We start from the raw sequence: 16562 nt of genomic DNA, 5'->3' as shown, positions 1-16562 counted from the left end.
TACATTACACACAAAGTGTTTTTTCTTTGGAACAGATCCCTTAAGTGTGCAGTTTTGCTCTGTGGCATTTCCTTCAAGTAGGCATCCTTAGCTTTCAGGTATTTGTCTTTTGCTAGGAAGGTTTGGTGGCGTTGCCAGGGAAATTTGTAAGTATGTTCACACTGCACATTTCTGCCAGTGTTTTCTGTGGTCTTTTATTGCATCTTCTCAGCAATATTCCTCATGTCTTTAGGAGAAAACTGCAAATTATTTAACAGCTAAATTGAAAGTGAGATTTCTTTTCAGCTAATTAGTACCCATTAAATGCTTGAGTGGGTTTTAAAGTAGATGCAATAAGAGACCAGCATAGGGAATTCTGCAGTCAGACTGCCTTATTAATGATTATCATCCACATACTATTAAGAGATAAATGTACATGAACACTCCAAGCAGTTACTAGTCATGTTAAAACATTTATCTTCTCCTGTAGATTGACATATTCCTCTCATTTATAACTAAAGAGAATTTATACTTTCCATGTTTTTTTTTTTTTTTTTGGCCAGTCCTGGGCCTTGGACTCAGGGCCTGAGCACTGTCCCTGGCTTCTTCCCGCTCAAGGCTAGCACTCTGCCATTTGAGCCACAGCGCCGCTTCTGGCCGTTTTCTGTATATGTGGTGCTGGGGAATCGAACCTAGGGCCTCGTGTATCCGAGGCAGGCACTCTTGCCACTAGGCTATATCCCCAGCCCTATACTTTCCATGTTTTAAGTTAGACATTGACTTTTTTTTTTTGTGGTTGGGACTGGAGTTTGAACTGAGGGTTTAGGCAAGTGCTCAACTGCTGAGATACACCTCCAGTCCTCTAACACATAGATATTGACTGTTAAAGATAGGGATGGTCATAATTGTGGGTCTAGATACATATTGAGAAAAGTAAATTCAACATGTTTGGTTGATTAATTAGTTTTATTTGATTATCTTTAAAGTGTCCCATCAGAGTTACAAAATTGGTTGTAATGGACATTTTGAAGTGACATATCTCTTTTTCTGTTGCTTATAAATATATCAGTTTTAACAGTTCAAGAAATGTATCCAATGCGTAACATATGAAACTATAACCTCTCTGTACATCACTTTGACAATAAATAATAAATAAATATATCAGTTTTGCATGAAAAATAATCATCTACAAATGTCTTTGGTATTAACAATATATCTGACTAATCATGCAAACAGAAATATTTAGTTTTATCTCAACATTTTAATTTAGATTACTTAATATGCAAATTTTTATATTCTGTTACATATGAATCTCATGTAATTTGTGATTTTTTAATAACGTGACCTTTCTAAGGTTTTTAATAATTTTATTGTTACTTAAAAATGTTCCCAAATAACATGATGATTACCTCTTGAGTTTAAAACTTATGACATGACACTTTGTCATGCACTATACTTATGTCCTGGGTAAAGAAAATGGACTGAAATGGCATTAAACTGCAATTAAAATTTATAATGACAACATGACTACATGCCAGGCCTGTTGTTATATTTTACATGCTTCTCCAGTTTAATCTTGAAAACAACCCAAGGATTTCAGTGCTAGTATTGTCATTTCCATTATATAGGAAGAAACCAAGGTCTGAAAAAGTTAAATAATGCCATATTCATTAAATACTTAATGGTATAAGTAGAGTCCTGGTCTGTCTGACTTGGAAACTTCCTTCTTAATAGCATCTCTGTGCTATACAAATATTAGAGAATTGGGCTTCATTGTTGCATTCTTTTTTCCTTGCTGTAACTTAGTGTCAGCAGTAGTTCAAGAAATAATTATCGAACGCTTATTATGTAGTAGCCAGATTCACTTTGCTGATCATAGCACTGAAGTCACACTGATCACAAAAATTACCATGAGGAAACAAGTGATGTGCCTTAGGCTGCTGTGGCAATTTTTGGATTGCGTGGGCATCGTCCTGACACTGCTGCATCCTGTGGACTCTGAGGAAACTCCCTAATTGCTGCAGCATGTTTGTGTCATATCCATGTTGCACTTAAGCATTTTAGCTTGAGTAGGGCATATAGTGGGTTCTGAGTGCTAGTAGTAATTAAATAAAATTTCAAGACCAAGATCTTAGACCCAAATCTGTGTCCTTATAAAAATTTTTTGTTGTTAGCGTAAAGGTGATTTACAGAGAAGTTACAGTTATGTAAGTCTGCACACATCTCTTTTTGGACAATGTCATCCCCTTCCCTTGCTCTCTCCTAGTTTTTCCCTCCTGTCCCCACACAAACATTGTATAGTTCATTTTCAACATAATGTCCAGTGAGTACCACTGCTGCATTTGTTTGCCCTTTGTCCCTCCATTTCTGTGTTTGTTTGTTTTTTAGTTTGTGAGGAAGTTTAAACTAGGGCTTCATTCTTAGTAGGCAGAAAGGTATTCTTAAACCACTTAAACCACACTTTCAGCCTTATTTTTTTTTCCACTTTAGATATTTTTCAAATAGGGTCCTACATTTTTGCCTGGGGCTGCCCCAGACAGTGATCTTCCTCCTACCTGCCTACTACATAGCTGCGATTATGGACATGCACCACCATACCTAGCCCCCAAGATCCATGTCATATAAGTCATTTGGATAGATAGAGCTAGAATTACAGAGGAAAAAATTGAGTCTTACCTTGAAAATATTACCAACACTTCATTTTATGTATTTTCTTAATCTTAAGTTAACCTGAATTTTAATTATCTAAAGTTCTACTTAAACTTTTAATGTTTTAGCCAAAGCTAACCTCTGGCAATAGAAGCCTGTATGTTGCTTGTATCTGAAGGAATGATGTGAATATTAGTTGGGAAGAGGTACATAGGAGTCTTTAAGGTATTGATATATATCTTGACCCCAAATAGTGGCTACATGGATATATAAATATGTGAAAATCTACTGGACTACATGTTTCACTTCTATGTCTTTTACCCAAGGCCCCACTCTCCAAGACCCAGTCCTAAAATTTCTTCCCATCTTCTTGGCCAATCCATGTACATTTGAAAGGCAAACATAATACTGTGTTGATTTTTATGTGTCTGGTATGGAATGAGGGAGAGGATAGAAGCAGTCAGAGGGAGGGCAATGATGTCCTGTCATTCTTACATCATTTTCATAATTAACCCAGTTCTACTCTTGAGCTTCTTTCTACACTGACTTTATATGTTTATTTCCTGATTCGAAGATAGCAAAATTAAGTGGAGTTACGATTTCAGAATCTTAATAATAAAAACATGGAGTAGTAATTTGTGACAAGATCACATCTGTATGTGAATGTGGCCCTCTTTTCTTTCTCACTAGTATCTCTGTGAGCCTCCCACCTTCCTATTTTGGTACTAGAGAGCAGAAATTATATCTTTTACTTTTTACTGCTCAGCAAAGGCTTAGTGAATTGGAATTTGGGGGGGTGGAGAAGACATGACAAAAGGAATGATTTAATACTGCTGAGAAAATAAAGGGCTGTCCTTGGGCAGCCCTCCTTGGGGAAAGGCAGTAATACATCTTCCCATCTCTCTGTCAGAGATGTATGGTATAAGTAAGCCAAGATTGCAGAAAGATTTAAGTTTTCCATCTGGAAGAGCCAGATTTAAGGTCAGGAAGAAGGAATAGAAAGGGTGATTTAAACATTTATGACAAAAGCCCTTGGAGTCTCTACATTTGTAAGTCTCTCTCTCTCTCTAATACACTGACCTATGACATGAGTCTGGGAAGGCTTAGTGTGCTCAGTTGGCTTGGAGGTAGGTATACATGAGTTTGCTATGTAGAAAATAATGTGTGCAGGGGGAAGCATAGGGAGTTCCTGCAGTTGTCCTATTAGGAAGTTGATTTGAAAGCCTTTCACAAGTTCCTTTAGGATTTTTGTTCTAGACTACAGTTTAACATGTACATGCCATGGAGAATTCACTCCAGTATTTGGTTGGAGCACATTTAATCATCTCTTTTGGTCTTTACTGACATTTTTTCAAGTTACAGATGTTTTCAAGGTGCAGATGTAACACTATAAACTCATTATTTCTTTAAAGGGATCTAGGATTTCTTTTTTTTCTTTTTTTTTGCCAGTCCTGGGCCTTGAACTCAGGGCCTGGGCACAGTCCCTCGCTTCTTTCTGCTCAAGGCTAGCACTCTACCACTTGAGCCACAGCGCCACTTCTGGCCATTCTCTGTATATGTGGTGCTGAGGAATCGAACACAGGACTTCATGTATACGAGGCAAGCACTCTTGCCACTAGGCCATATTCCCAGCCCTAGGATTTCTTAAGTGCATTCTGTCCTGGAAATTGCCTGTTTTAAAGCCATGTTATTTTCTGAGAAGAAGTGGGTAGATCGATCAATGGATGCACTCAGACAAATGAAACAACTCATAGCATATATAAAGCCTTAATGAAGTAAAATCCTTGATAACTTAATGGGCTTTGGACTTCTACCTAGTTCTCATTTTAAAATGAGACAAGTAAGGAAATTATGGGAAATTCCCTTTAGGAGGTCAGGAGACAGAAAATAGATCCTAGATTCCCATTGCTGTTTAAGCCAAGTTTTCTAAAATGTAGCAAACCAAACAGTCACTGAGTGAGAGCTTCCATGAACATGATTGTAATCCTGAAAACAAACAGTCTCAGAATGTATGTTCATCCTCACTGCTAATCAAACCCAGGTGAACAGGTGATACTAGATGATACAAAACCACAGCCATTTCTAGGACAGATCTGAACAGTTGAATCAGACCCTGGAAATTCCACCCCTGCTCTCTGAGTATGCCACAAGAGTAGGTCCCTATTCACACAATATCAGATGCCATATATTTTGTGTAAATGGACTTTTAGATTCCACTTTTCCCCTCAACACAAGGCTTTACAAAAGATGAGAATTGAAATATCACAAAATAAAAATCCTAGATTCTAGATCAAGAATAACTTTGAAAGTAGTCATAGGAATTAGAAAGAAATGTGAATATGACCATAGAAAATGATGCTTATCGAAATGAACACCCAGAAATGGAAGCAAGAGATTTTTTTTAACTTGTTGTACTATTTGCAGTTTTTTTTGTTTATTCCCTGTTGTCACTTTTTTTTTAAATTTCTGTACCCTTTGTCTTGTATATAAGTTTATATGATCTGGAGAGGGAAGGGGAAATCTCATTGGAGGTGGGACTAAGGATGCGCCAATTCAACAGTGATATTCACTAGACATTATGTTGGAAATGAACTTTATAGCTTGACGGGGAGGGGAAGTAGGAGAAAATGAGGGAAAGGGGTAACACTTTTCCAGAAGAAATTATTCATTGCCTTACTTATGTAACTGTAACCCATCTGTGTATTATCTTTCCAATAAAATGTTTAAAAATAAAATTCAAATGTAGGTCTAAGAAATCATGTTGAAAATGTATCACTAAGTAGGAAAAATATTTGCTACAGTTCTAATGTTTTACACATTCAATATACTCTTAACTAACTTGGAAAGATACTTGCCAGTTATAAAGCATACAATAATATAGTGTGATTACAATTGCAGTTTATGAAGAAATTATGGCAAATAAAGAGGAACATTATAAGAAATTATTTTGTCAGAAGATTTCAAGCTCCTCTAAAAGTTCATAATCCGGAGTGGTAACATTTTTTATCCTGATAGTATGCATATTTAATGTCTGTCTATCTAGGCAGAAAGGAAAATATCGAAAGGAAACAGATCAAGAAGATTTGCGGTGATTTTCCTTCATTTTTCACTCTTTAAGAAAAACGAAACCAACATTTAAAAAAATCTTCTCACCAACAGTTTTTCTTTTGAAAATTGAAGTTTACATGTTTTTTCCTGATGCTGGGGATTGAACACAGACTACATGCCAAAAGTGAGCAGTCTACTACAGACCTACAACCCAACTAAAAGTTGATGGTTTCTAATAAATGAAATATTAAATGAAAAGTCTATCAAAAGTTTATTTTTTTGACAGTACTAGAATTTGATCTCAGGGCCTTTTGCTTGCAAGGCATGTGCTATTTTGTGGAGCCATGCCTATAGCCCTTTTGTGTGTGTGTGTGTGTGTGTGTGTGTGTGTGTGTGTGTGTGTGTGTGTGTGTGTGTGTCTTGCTAGTTATTTTTAACATAGGGTCTCACTTCTTGTGCAGGTGCATGTCTAGACCACAGTCTATTTTTTTTAAGCTTCTTATCCTAGGTGGGATGACAGGTGCATTTAATCATGCCTCACTTCTCTCTGTCGTGAGCGAGTCTGGACTTTTCTGCTCTAAGTGGCCTGGAATCACAGTCCCCCTAATCTCTGCCTCACATGTGGCTAAGATAATAGTCACATACTACTACACAAAGCTGTAGGTTTGAGAAAGGGGTCCCAGAAATTTTGCTGTTCAAATTGTTCTCAACTCATGATCCTCCCAATCTCAGCCTCTCACATAGCTAAGATTATAGGCATGAGGCATTGGTATACTAAAGGTAAAATTTTTAAGTTAAAAAAACGGCTGTACCTACCTTTCTGAAATAGTAAAATGACAGACTCAGAAAAAGTGCTTTTGGACAATTAAAATAGCCCTTTAAACTTAGACACTTTTTCATTTTTTGCTTCTCTGGGAAAATCCACTAGGTTGACAAACCAGATGATTCCTGACTATTCCTTACCATAGGCTTCTGATAGCAAAGCATTATTTCCCTCGGCATTTCCACTTCTGATACATAGCAGCACAGGTGTGTGATTGACAGCAGTTCTTCCCTCTCAGAGTTGGTCGAAAGTTAGCAACAGAGGAGCTTTACCCCACCCTTCTGCTGAGCAGTGAGATGTCCTTCCTTAAACATTTCATCTAGCTATTTGAAAAGCTCACATCTCTAACTCCTCATATGAAGAGCATTGTGTCCGAAAGCAGTTAAAAAAAAAAAAAACAACACTAGCTCTTACCTACATTGTGGGAGAATCTTTGATATTGACCATCCATATAAAGTATTAGAAAGTTTAATTGGGGCTGGGAATATGGCCTAGTGGCAAGAGTGCTTGCCTCATATACATGAAGCCCTGGGTTCGATTCCTCAGCACCACATATGTAGAAAAGGCCAGAAGTGGCGCTGTGGCTCTAGCAAAAAGAAGCCAGATACAATTCTCAGGCCCTGAATCCCAAGCCCCAGGACTGCCCCCCCCCAAAAAAAAAATAGAGCTAGGGAAGGGATGACATTGTTCAAAAAGAAATATACTCTTTAACTGACTCATGCAACTACTCTTTAACTGACTCATGTAACTATAATCCCACTATATATTACCTTTACAATAACAATAAAAATACAATTTAAAAAAAAAGCTAAACGTGCTGTCAATCACCAAGTATACTTCATTCCTCACTTTATACTACCCAATTTGGAGGTTTTTAAAATCCTCCAATGAGCAACAGGAAAGTATTTAAAAAGAAAAAAAATGAAAGTTTAATTGGAGGAAACAGCCTCATCAGCTGTTATCTCAACAGTGGCTGAGGCAGGAAGAACATGAGTTTAAGGCCAGCATGGGCTACATAGTGAGTTCCAAACCAGCATGAGCTACATAGTAAGTCCCTGACTCAAAAACAAACAAGCAGACTCCACAGGAAAATGCCATAGAACTTCACAACAGGAAAGGATCTCCAAAGTAATTCAATCCACACAAGGAAATTAAAGCTAAAGAGGTTAAAACTCAGTTTAGAAACAGGTCTTCTGACTTCTTACTTGTACTCTTTTAAACAAAGTTCCTAAATATTGTTACAAGGCTACTGGGGCATTATTGGGAGACAGACAGACAGACAGACAGACACAAATATAGATATGTATATTGGTTTATAATTACATGTGAATACAAGTGAATTTATGATTTGCAGCAGGTGGAGGGTATTGCTCAAAGGTGGAGGTGTGTGCTGAGCATATGTGAGGTTCCAGATTTAATGCCTACACCACAAAAAAGAAAATGAAATTTTATTTTGCCCCAGTGGCAGAAGTTGTCCTGGTGGCAGAGCGTGACAAGGACATCGCAGCAGTTTGAGAACATGTGGCTTTAGCACGGAGAAGTTTCCTCATTTTTGGCAGACAATTCTCATGTGTCCTTAGTCTAATTCTTTTAAGCTTAGTTGATTTTTATTTTCTCATGTTAATCTTAGGCTTTGTAAAGAAAACCTTTTCTGCCAGGATTATTTTATTAAAACTGACCGCGTAAGAATTTTACATTGCAAAATTTTGCTTGGCTCTGGCCTTTATTTAGCTTTTTAAAATATGAATTATATCTTTCACAGGTTAAAAAATATTTTTATTATCTTTAAGTAGTTGTACAAGGGAGTTGCCATTCAACAAAGCAGTTTGTAAATACAGTGCATCTTGTCAGTGTCACCCCTTTCAACATTCCCACCCACCCCTTCCCTCATGTTTCTTAATTTTCCCAGATTAACCATTTGAATGATCTCTTTGTGTTATAATACAAATTATCACTAGCTTCACTTCAGGGACACAACTACTGTCTTTAATTCATATGCAAATCCCAGGCAGAGAAAGCCATGAATTTAAGTATGGGTACTAGCACACAAAAATAAAAATATTCAACAGAGTTTTAAGCATTTCTCAAAATGCGTCATTGTATATAAATACTAAGCAACAATTAATACAGAAATATGGTCAATTCCTAGGATATGTCAACTGTTAACTGTCATCTTTTTTCTTGCAAAGCCATATATGTTCATACTAATAGACACTTGTAATTTTGATTCATTATCAAGAAGATTGTCAGAGACATTCAGACTCATTAAAAGGAGATTAAAAGCTTACCTACGTTCCTGCCTTCAGTGACCCCCAATCTACCTCATTAGCATTTCCCCTTTCTAGTTCAACCTGCACATGCCACCTGACCAGTCTTCCCAAAGTACCATTTTCTTCATGTCAGTTCTTGCTTGAGGAACTTGCAGCTCCTATTTCTGTTACCCTCTTAGGTCTCTTGCATCCTCCCCGACCCTCTAAGCAACTCCTAATCCTCCTCTCCATTCTCTCATAACAGAGCCTTACTGGCCTCACCTGTGCTGCTGCCTAAGGCTCCTGACACAGGTGTCTCCACAATGTGTGCTTTCTTCCTCTCAACACCTATCTATATGTCTGACTCCTATGTCCCTTCAAGTCCCAGCTAACATTATACTCCTCAGGTGGAGTTTCAGAGTTTGCTCTTTGGATTCTTTGGTTAAATGTTATCTCCTTACTCCTCATACTCTTGATTTGAATTAAGCCTCTGCATTCTAATTGCTCTGCCTAATTATTCTTGTCTAAGTGGTGTGTAAAGGTCACATTTTCCTCAGAGGTTTCATGGAAATGTTAAATGGGGTGACTCTTAGGATTTCTTGCAATTCTAACAATCTTTTATTATAAATAGGCTTGTGGCTGTGATGCTGCTCTCAGACTTTAATTATCATCATCATTATTACTATTGACTTTTTTAGTTTATTTGTTTTTACAGTGATGGGGATCAGACACAACCATACCCATGCTTATCAAGTGCTTTGCTGTTGAGCTATACCTCCAGTCATCACTAGTTTCCTGTATTATATGCAGCGACTAGCAAGTACCATTGACTTTTACAAAATTAATCATGCAGGTTTATAGTGCTTATGAGTAGAGATGTTATACTTTATTCCACATGAGTCTTCTGCATTATTTACTTAACTGATGCTTGAATACCATATCTAGAAGTAGTAGGGCTTGAGATGGTTCAGGAAGCTGGTGGCTCATGCCTATAATCCTATATAAGCAAGAGGCTAAGATCTAAAGGATTACAGTTTAAAGAAAAGGCAGAAAAGTCCACAGGACAACACTCTAGTTAAGCACCAAAAAGCAAGGCTTGAGATGAGGCTCAAGTGCAACCTAGCAAGTGTAAAGTCTTGAGTTTAAATCCCCTGCATTCTATACTATCTCTGTATCTTATATGAGTATATTGGAAACCGTGTATACTGGTATTAGAACTAGGAAATTGAAAGGAATACCAAAATCAAGAGACACAGAGTGAAAAAGACAAACAACTACAAAAGCAATACTTGCCACAACTGTTTGGTGTAAATGAACTGAACAACTCATGGGGGGGAAAGGGGGAAGGGGGAGGGGGGAATAAGGGACGAGGTAACAAACAGTACACGAAATGGATCCAATGCCTAATGTATGAAACTGTAACCTCTCTGTACATCAGTTGATAATAAAAATTAAAAATAAATAAATTCCCTGCATCACCAAAACCCAAAATCATTCAGCTGACAAAGTTTAGGGCCCAGATTCAGATTCTACCTCTCATCTTTTGATTTCTTTCTTCTTTTTTTTTGGGGGGGGGGTCAGTCCTAGAGCTTGAACTCAGGGCCTGAGCACTGTCCCTGGCTTCTTTTTGCTCAAGGCTAGCACTCTACCACTTAAGCCATGGCACCACTTCCAGCTTTTTCTGTTTATGTGGTACTCTGGGAATCGAACCCAGGGCTTTCATGAATATTAGGCAAGCACTCTACCAGTAATTCACACTCCCAGCCCCATCTTTTCATTTCTAAGTTTGAGGTTCTCTTAATAGTGATTTCTTTATACCCCAAGTGTTTATTAAGCATATGCTAAATTTCTTTTCTCTAGTATTTATAAAAGGGTTGGTGTTTATCAGGTGCTCTTTAAATGTTAATCTTCCACCACCAGTCTTTTCTTCCCTTCTAGCTTATTTGGCATAGGCCTTGGTTCAGTTATTTGTAGACATCTCTTAAGCATTCAGGAAATGCTTTATGTAAGGAGTTGTGGTTATTGTCATCCTTCACATCACTTGACACAGAGCATAAACATTTAGCTCTGGTGCATGAAAAATGGCTTTGAGTCCAAGCTTAGCTTGTCTCAGGATATCTGTTTCATCGTCACGATAGAGCCCAAGTATGCCAGTGATGATTCATGGAAATACTTAATGATGAAGAATGGCTTTGTTTTGTTGGAAATCTTTTGAAGAATGCTCATCAAACTGTGGATTTGTTATTTTGAGATACTTTCTTCCTAACATACCAGTACAGAACTGCAGTAATTACTTGCAAAGTATCCTCTTACCAAAAAAAAAGTGTGGCACAATCCAGTGTGTGACTTCAGAGACTCAAATGTGCTTTCTTTTGTGATTAACATAAATTCAAAGTATATTTCTTTCTTTGCATTGCAGTTTAGAAATATACAAAGCCATTTCTCCTAGGCTTCATTTTCCTGAATGTGAGAAAGGGTTAGCAGGGGGTAAACAAATATAGCAGTTGTACTCACTATACAACTTGTAGAGAAAGAAAATCTGGGAGAGCAAGGGAAGAGGTGACATTGTCCAGAAAACAATATACTCATTAGCTGACTTATGTGACTATACATCACCTATATAATAACAATTAAGTGGAAGAGCATCTGCGTGTCGAGTGCAAGGCCCTAAGTTTGGTCCTCAGCTCTGGAAAAAAAAAAAAGCTATAAAAAACAAAAAGAAATAACAATTAAAAGCTAAATTTAATTAATTAAAATTTAAAAACAAAGAGCTAGGTAACCCTTACAACCCTGACACTGTTGCTTAGTATTAGTTCTGCAGGTGAGTCAAGAATAGAATCCTTCAGACTGATGAAAAGTTTTTGTGTTTCAGTATTCTTATTCCTTTCTTCCTACAATTTCCCTCCGTCTTCCCAAAAATGATTACAAAAGAAAAAGGTGAAAGGCACAAAGAAAGACCATTTATAACTTTTCTACCCTATTTCTCAATTTCCCATTAACTTTTCTCCTCAAAAATTTCTTTTTCTATTATCTTTCTAACAATTTCCCTTGTCCTCTGTATGTCCTCCCATTATCTCAGTGAGCCTACTGTGCCTCCCACTCTTTCTGAGAACTTTACAGTCTCATTAGTTGTTCCCTGAGTGACATATGTGCACATACCACAGTTCACTGGTCATCAGAGTACCGGGGCCAAGGTTCTCAACTGCTATTACCGGCCTCAAGCGTGAAGTGCCAGGGACAATTTATTACTAACTATGAGTACTCAGCTTTGTAAGTGCTTTTTTTTTTTTTTCTTAAAGCAGATTTGAGCTTGCCTGAAAATAATGTGACTTTCACTGCTTGCATACAGAAATGCTCTCTTGAGTGGGAAAAAGTGACTGTTGTAGTCTGCTGTCAGGAGACTGTGCACAACCCCAGTTTATCTCAGTTGTAGCCCATGAGAGTAGGTCTGGAACACGCAAAGATCACTGTTCCGTAGGCTTTTTCTCCACATGAAATGACTAAATCCCTAAGGAAAGAAAGAACAAGCAAAGGTTGCACTTAGAACTATTATTGCTTGCTTGGGTTTGTTTGCTTATTTGGCTGGATGGTAGCTGACACCATTTTGACCATTTCGATGAAGACAGGTTTTTTAACCCTGGGAGTAGAAGACAGTTTTTCTTTCTAAGAGAGGGTTACATTTGTTTTCTTTCACTAAAGTTGTTCATTAACACAGTTAAGGTGAAAATCACCCAGCAGGCCTTTGTATTAATAGATATTAAAAGAAGCAGATCTGGGCTGGGAATGTGGCTTAGCGGTAGAGTACTTGCCTAGCATGCACGAAGCCCTGGGTTCAATTCCTGAGCACCACATATATAGAAATGGCCAGAAGTGGCGCTGTGGCTCAAGTGGCAGAGTGCTAGCCCTGAGCAAAAAGGAAGCCAGGGACAGTGCTCAGGCCCTGAGTTCAAGCCCCAGGACTGGCAAAAAAAAAAAAAAAGAAGAAGAAGAAGAAGCAAATCTGACAGGCTTATAAGTAGAAGGTGACTACTTTTGATCTAGGAAAGTTTGGGATGGTTTCCTTGCTTTGCCTCCATTCACATGTGTTTTCTAAGAGAGAGACACAAGCAGAATTTAAACAGGCAGCTGTAAATCAACCAGGTTTCATGCTCTACCTGCAGTGTGGTTTGGGTGTTTCCAACATCTGTTTCTCATGTCCATTAGTATAGGAACTTCAAAGGGATCTGATGTTTTCCCAAAAGGCATCTTTGTAGTAACCTCAATTTTTCTTTTTCAAATGATGTTGACAATCTCTACGTATTGTCTCAAATGTAACATTAAGTGAATCTTGGCTCAAACAGAAAGAATGTGATGGATGAATTCATAGTTATTTCCATCTTTAGGGATTAAACTAGTTACAGATCCATGAATTTCTCAGCTTAAAAAAAAAGATGAGGATGGATAGGAGAAAAGAGAATGTTTATGTATCAAACAACAAAATCCCATTTCAAAACCTAGTATAATATAGTCCAGCATTGTGAATCTGAGTTAATATTTGAGTTCTAGGGATAGCAAAATGTATTAATAACTTCCCATGGAAATCCAAGAAGTGCCTTTGAAAATGTGTCTAACTGGAAAACTGGGAATGAAAAGTTAAGATTATATGTAGAGATGACTTCTATACATAATCTTATTATGTGCCTCACTCTCCCTCTATGAAAGTAAACTGTTTCTTATAGCTCATTAATAGCTTTATCCTCAGTGTTCAAGCAGCATATACTTTCAAAGTCTCTGTGTAATTGGGGTCATGAGTGTCTAAATCCATGCAAGTACTAAAAAATACCACTTAATGATACACTTGAAATGGACAAATTGTATGGTATGTGAATTATAGCTTAATAGTACTGTTATATCAAGAAATCATTGTGTAATTATACTTGGCTTTGGTAGTTCTTAGGTAGGTTTATTCAAAAGGCGAAATGTGCTTCATGGTTTCTCCAGGGTACTTGGTGTAGAGCATGCTTCCAATTCCCTTACCCCAGGGGCTGGGGATATAGCCTAGTGGCAAGAGTGCCTGCCTCGGATACACGAGGCCCTAGGTTCGATTCCCCAGCACCACATATACAGAAAACGGCCAGAAGCGGCGCTGTGGCTCAAGTGGCAGAGTGCTAGCCTTGAGCGGGAAGAAGCCAGGGACAGTGCTCAGGCCCTGAGTCCAAGGCCCGGGACTGGCCAAAAAAAAAAAAAAAAAAAAAACCAATTCCCTTACCCCAGCCTGTGGTTACCTGTGTGATCCATGCAGACAGCCAAGTGCTCTCCCTGATCTGCATACTTCTGCTCACCCACATACCAGCTGAGGTCCTGAATGACCAAAGGGAAACTGAATGGTTTCTAAAAATGGGACTGGAATAGACCTGGCTTGTGTTTTCTCTAAAATTCCTTCTAGAGCTTGCAAGCTTTGAAATTGTGGCAAGTCTTGGTTCTGTTACTTTTAATGGGTTTAGAATCATCATGCTGACATGCAAATAAAACATGAAATATGCAGTACATGCATCTCCCATTTAAACAGACTAATACAAAGTGCATTCTAGAATGTAAAAGGTTGGAACACTGTTGGTCTCATTCATAGCCATACTGGGAGAGATAAGTACACTTTTAGGAATGAATGTATGTGTCCTAAAAATATAAATGGGGAAGAAAAATACGAAAGAGAACTTCAGATCCAGAAATTCCAAAGTAAGTAGTGGCTTGAACTAGAAGATTAGATTTCACACAGTTGCTCTAAGGAATTTTGGTTTTTATGAATTGTTACTGATATGTACCACATTGCTATTGAAGCTGAAATTTTTAAAAATTATTTAACTGATTAAAAATAATAAGCTTATTGCATGTTAACAAATAACATTTTTCATGAAAAACAATTATATTAAACAGGTCAGTGAGATAGGTGTCATTTCATATTTCTGTCAAGCTGTGATGTGTGGCATCACATTCTCATATGGCAAACAGTGTATTGGAGACAATTTGGGCTTACACAGATAAATACTGGACAAGAGGCCTTTACAAACCCCATGAAAGGGTCTCAGAAACTCCCAGGGCTCTTCAAATCACACTGTGGGAATCACTATACTTGGGAATAGTAAAACATAAGTAGTAGATGCCAGTAAATAAGGGAAATGAGATGGTAGGCATAAGGACTTTGGAATTTCCAAATAAGTTGTTTTTTTAGACAAGGTATTACTATGTAGCTCAGGCTGGCCTCAAACTCACAGTCTTCCTGCCTGGGTCTCCTATGTGCTGAGGTTACAGGCTGGGATTTAGCTGATGTTACAGGCTGGGATTACAGCCACCATGCTCAGACTGGAGTTTCTTCACCAAGTCTTGGTGCTGTATATTTGGGTGGCAGGGTACAAAGAATGAGAGGGAGTAATAGCTCAGCCTGGGAAGACAATGATTTGAAATACAAGCTCATATTCATTGGAACAGATTGTGGTATTAGGTATTAAAAACTGAAAGGTAAGATAGAAGAACAGCTAGAAGACATAATTGAGTATTTGTGTTTGTTTTTAAGTGCTGGGATTCCTTAATGAATAAGGAAATGGCTAGATTGGAGGTTTAGTTGAAGATTTAGAGATGAGAAATTCTTTTTGGTGGATAAGAGGGTGGATCTTGTCATTCTAAGTTGGAGAGCTTTGAGTCCATTAGGAGCCGGGGATTCAAGTCTGGTCCAGGAAGGACTGACTGCCTTTCTTGTAGCCCCTGGAGCATTCATCACTTAGAGTGCACTGTGGCCAGCCAGCAGTGTTAAATCCACACATGTTTAATGGCTTTCAAATGGGTTGCATATTTTAACTTTCTGGGATTCTTCATAGGAGGACTAACAAGAAACTGTTCAAAGCCTAAGGTTCTACATGTGCTTGTATTTATGATATGAGGCTTTGTTTCTGATTGATTTGCCTTTTTTTTTTCAGGCCATCCAGACCTTTCAAGTTACCAAAAAGGTAAACTTAATTTGGTTATCTTATTAAATGATAAACTTCATAACATTTCCCCCTCCTATTTCCTGGTTCCCCACATTCAGATGCTCTTTCTACCTTCTTCACTTATATTTTTATGAAGGGAAAATAAATTATCTGTGAATTAACTGCTTGAAGAATACCCTGTCTCCCAAAGTATTCTAATGTTATGGTAGATTTTTTTTAGCCTTTAAATTCTCTTTGTGTCTAATCATTTTACATTTGTTTATTTATTTAATAGTGCTTTGCAATAAATAGTTTTCGTAATTGTATTTTAATTCATGACAGTTCATTTCAAATAAGTTATCTATTTTTCTGAAAGTATTGTGGCCATATTAAAGTGATTGTATTCTTTTATGTGGAAAATTTTAGGGTTTATATTTTAGGGAGAGAAAATTTTAAATGGATATATTTCTGAAAACAAGTAAAAAATTATCAGATGTCCTCCCAGTTATAAAGACATTATATTTAAGAAACTCCAAGTGAACTTTGCAATTAAGTTGCCAAAGAATTCACATGTTGGTAGCTCCAAAGCCTTCCTTAAGAGAGTTATCTCATTAGAGCAAAATTACTACATAAATTTTCATTAGTAACCCTACTTTTATGCAAAATGATATTTTTAAATTATAGCAAAAGCATAACATAATTGCATTTTAACCTGTGTGTGTGTGTGTTCATGTGTGTTCTGTGCACATTGTTGGAACTTGAACCAAGATCCTTCCCCATGCTAGGGAAGCACTCTACCAACTCTACCAACCTCTGTGTTTTCATCATTTCTGAGACTCTCCAGTCTGGAGGCATTATATGTGTTTACATTGT

The 16562-nt window shown here is 37.5% G+C and overlaps 1 protein-coding gene across 8 annotated transcripts in view; it reads left to right on the top strand.

Annotated features, from left to right (window-relative positions):
• Disp1 (dispatched RND transporter family member 1) overlaps positions 1-16562 on the top strand; it is a 150309-nt gene that overhangs the window by 114524 nt on the left and 19223 nt on the right. For all 8 annotated transcript variants that reach the window (XM_048358153.1, XM_048358150.1, XM_048358151.1 and 5 more), the window contains one exon: positions 15699-15728. In XM_048358153.1, the coding sequence (XP_048214110.1) occupies positions 15699-15728 (30 nt within the window). The remainder of the gene's footprint in view (positions 1-15698; positions 15729-16562) is intronic.

The sequence above is a fragment of the Perognathus longimembris genome, chromosome 11 (genome assembly GCF_023159225.1).
Source record: "Perognathus longimembris pacificus isolate PPM17 chromosome 11, ASM2315922v1, whole genome shotgun sequence".
NCBI lineage: Eukaryota > Metazoa > Chordata > Mammalia > Rodentia > Heteromyidae > Perognathus > Perognathus longimembris.
Note: the sequence above shows the minus strand (reverse complement) of the source record. Positions and strands in the feature narration are given on the sequence as shown.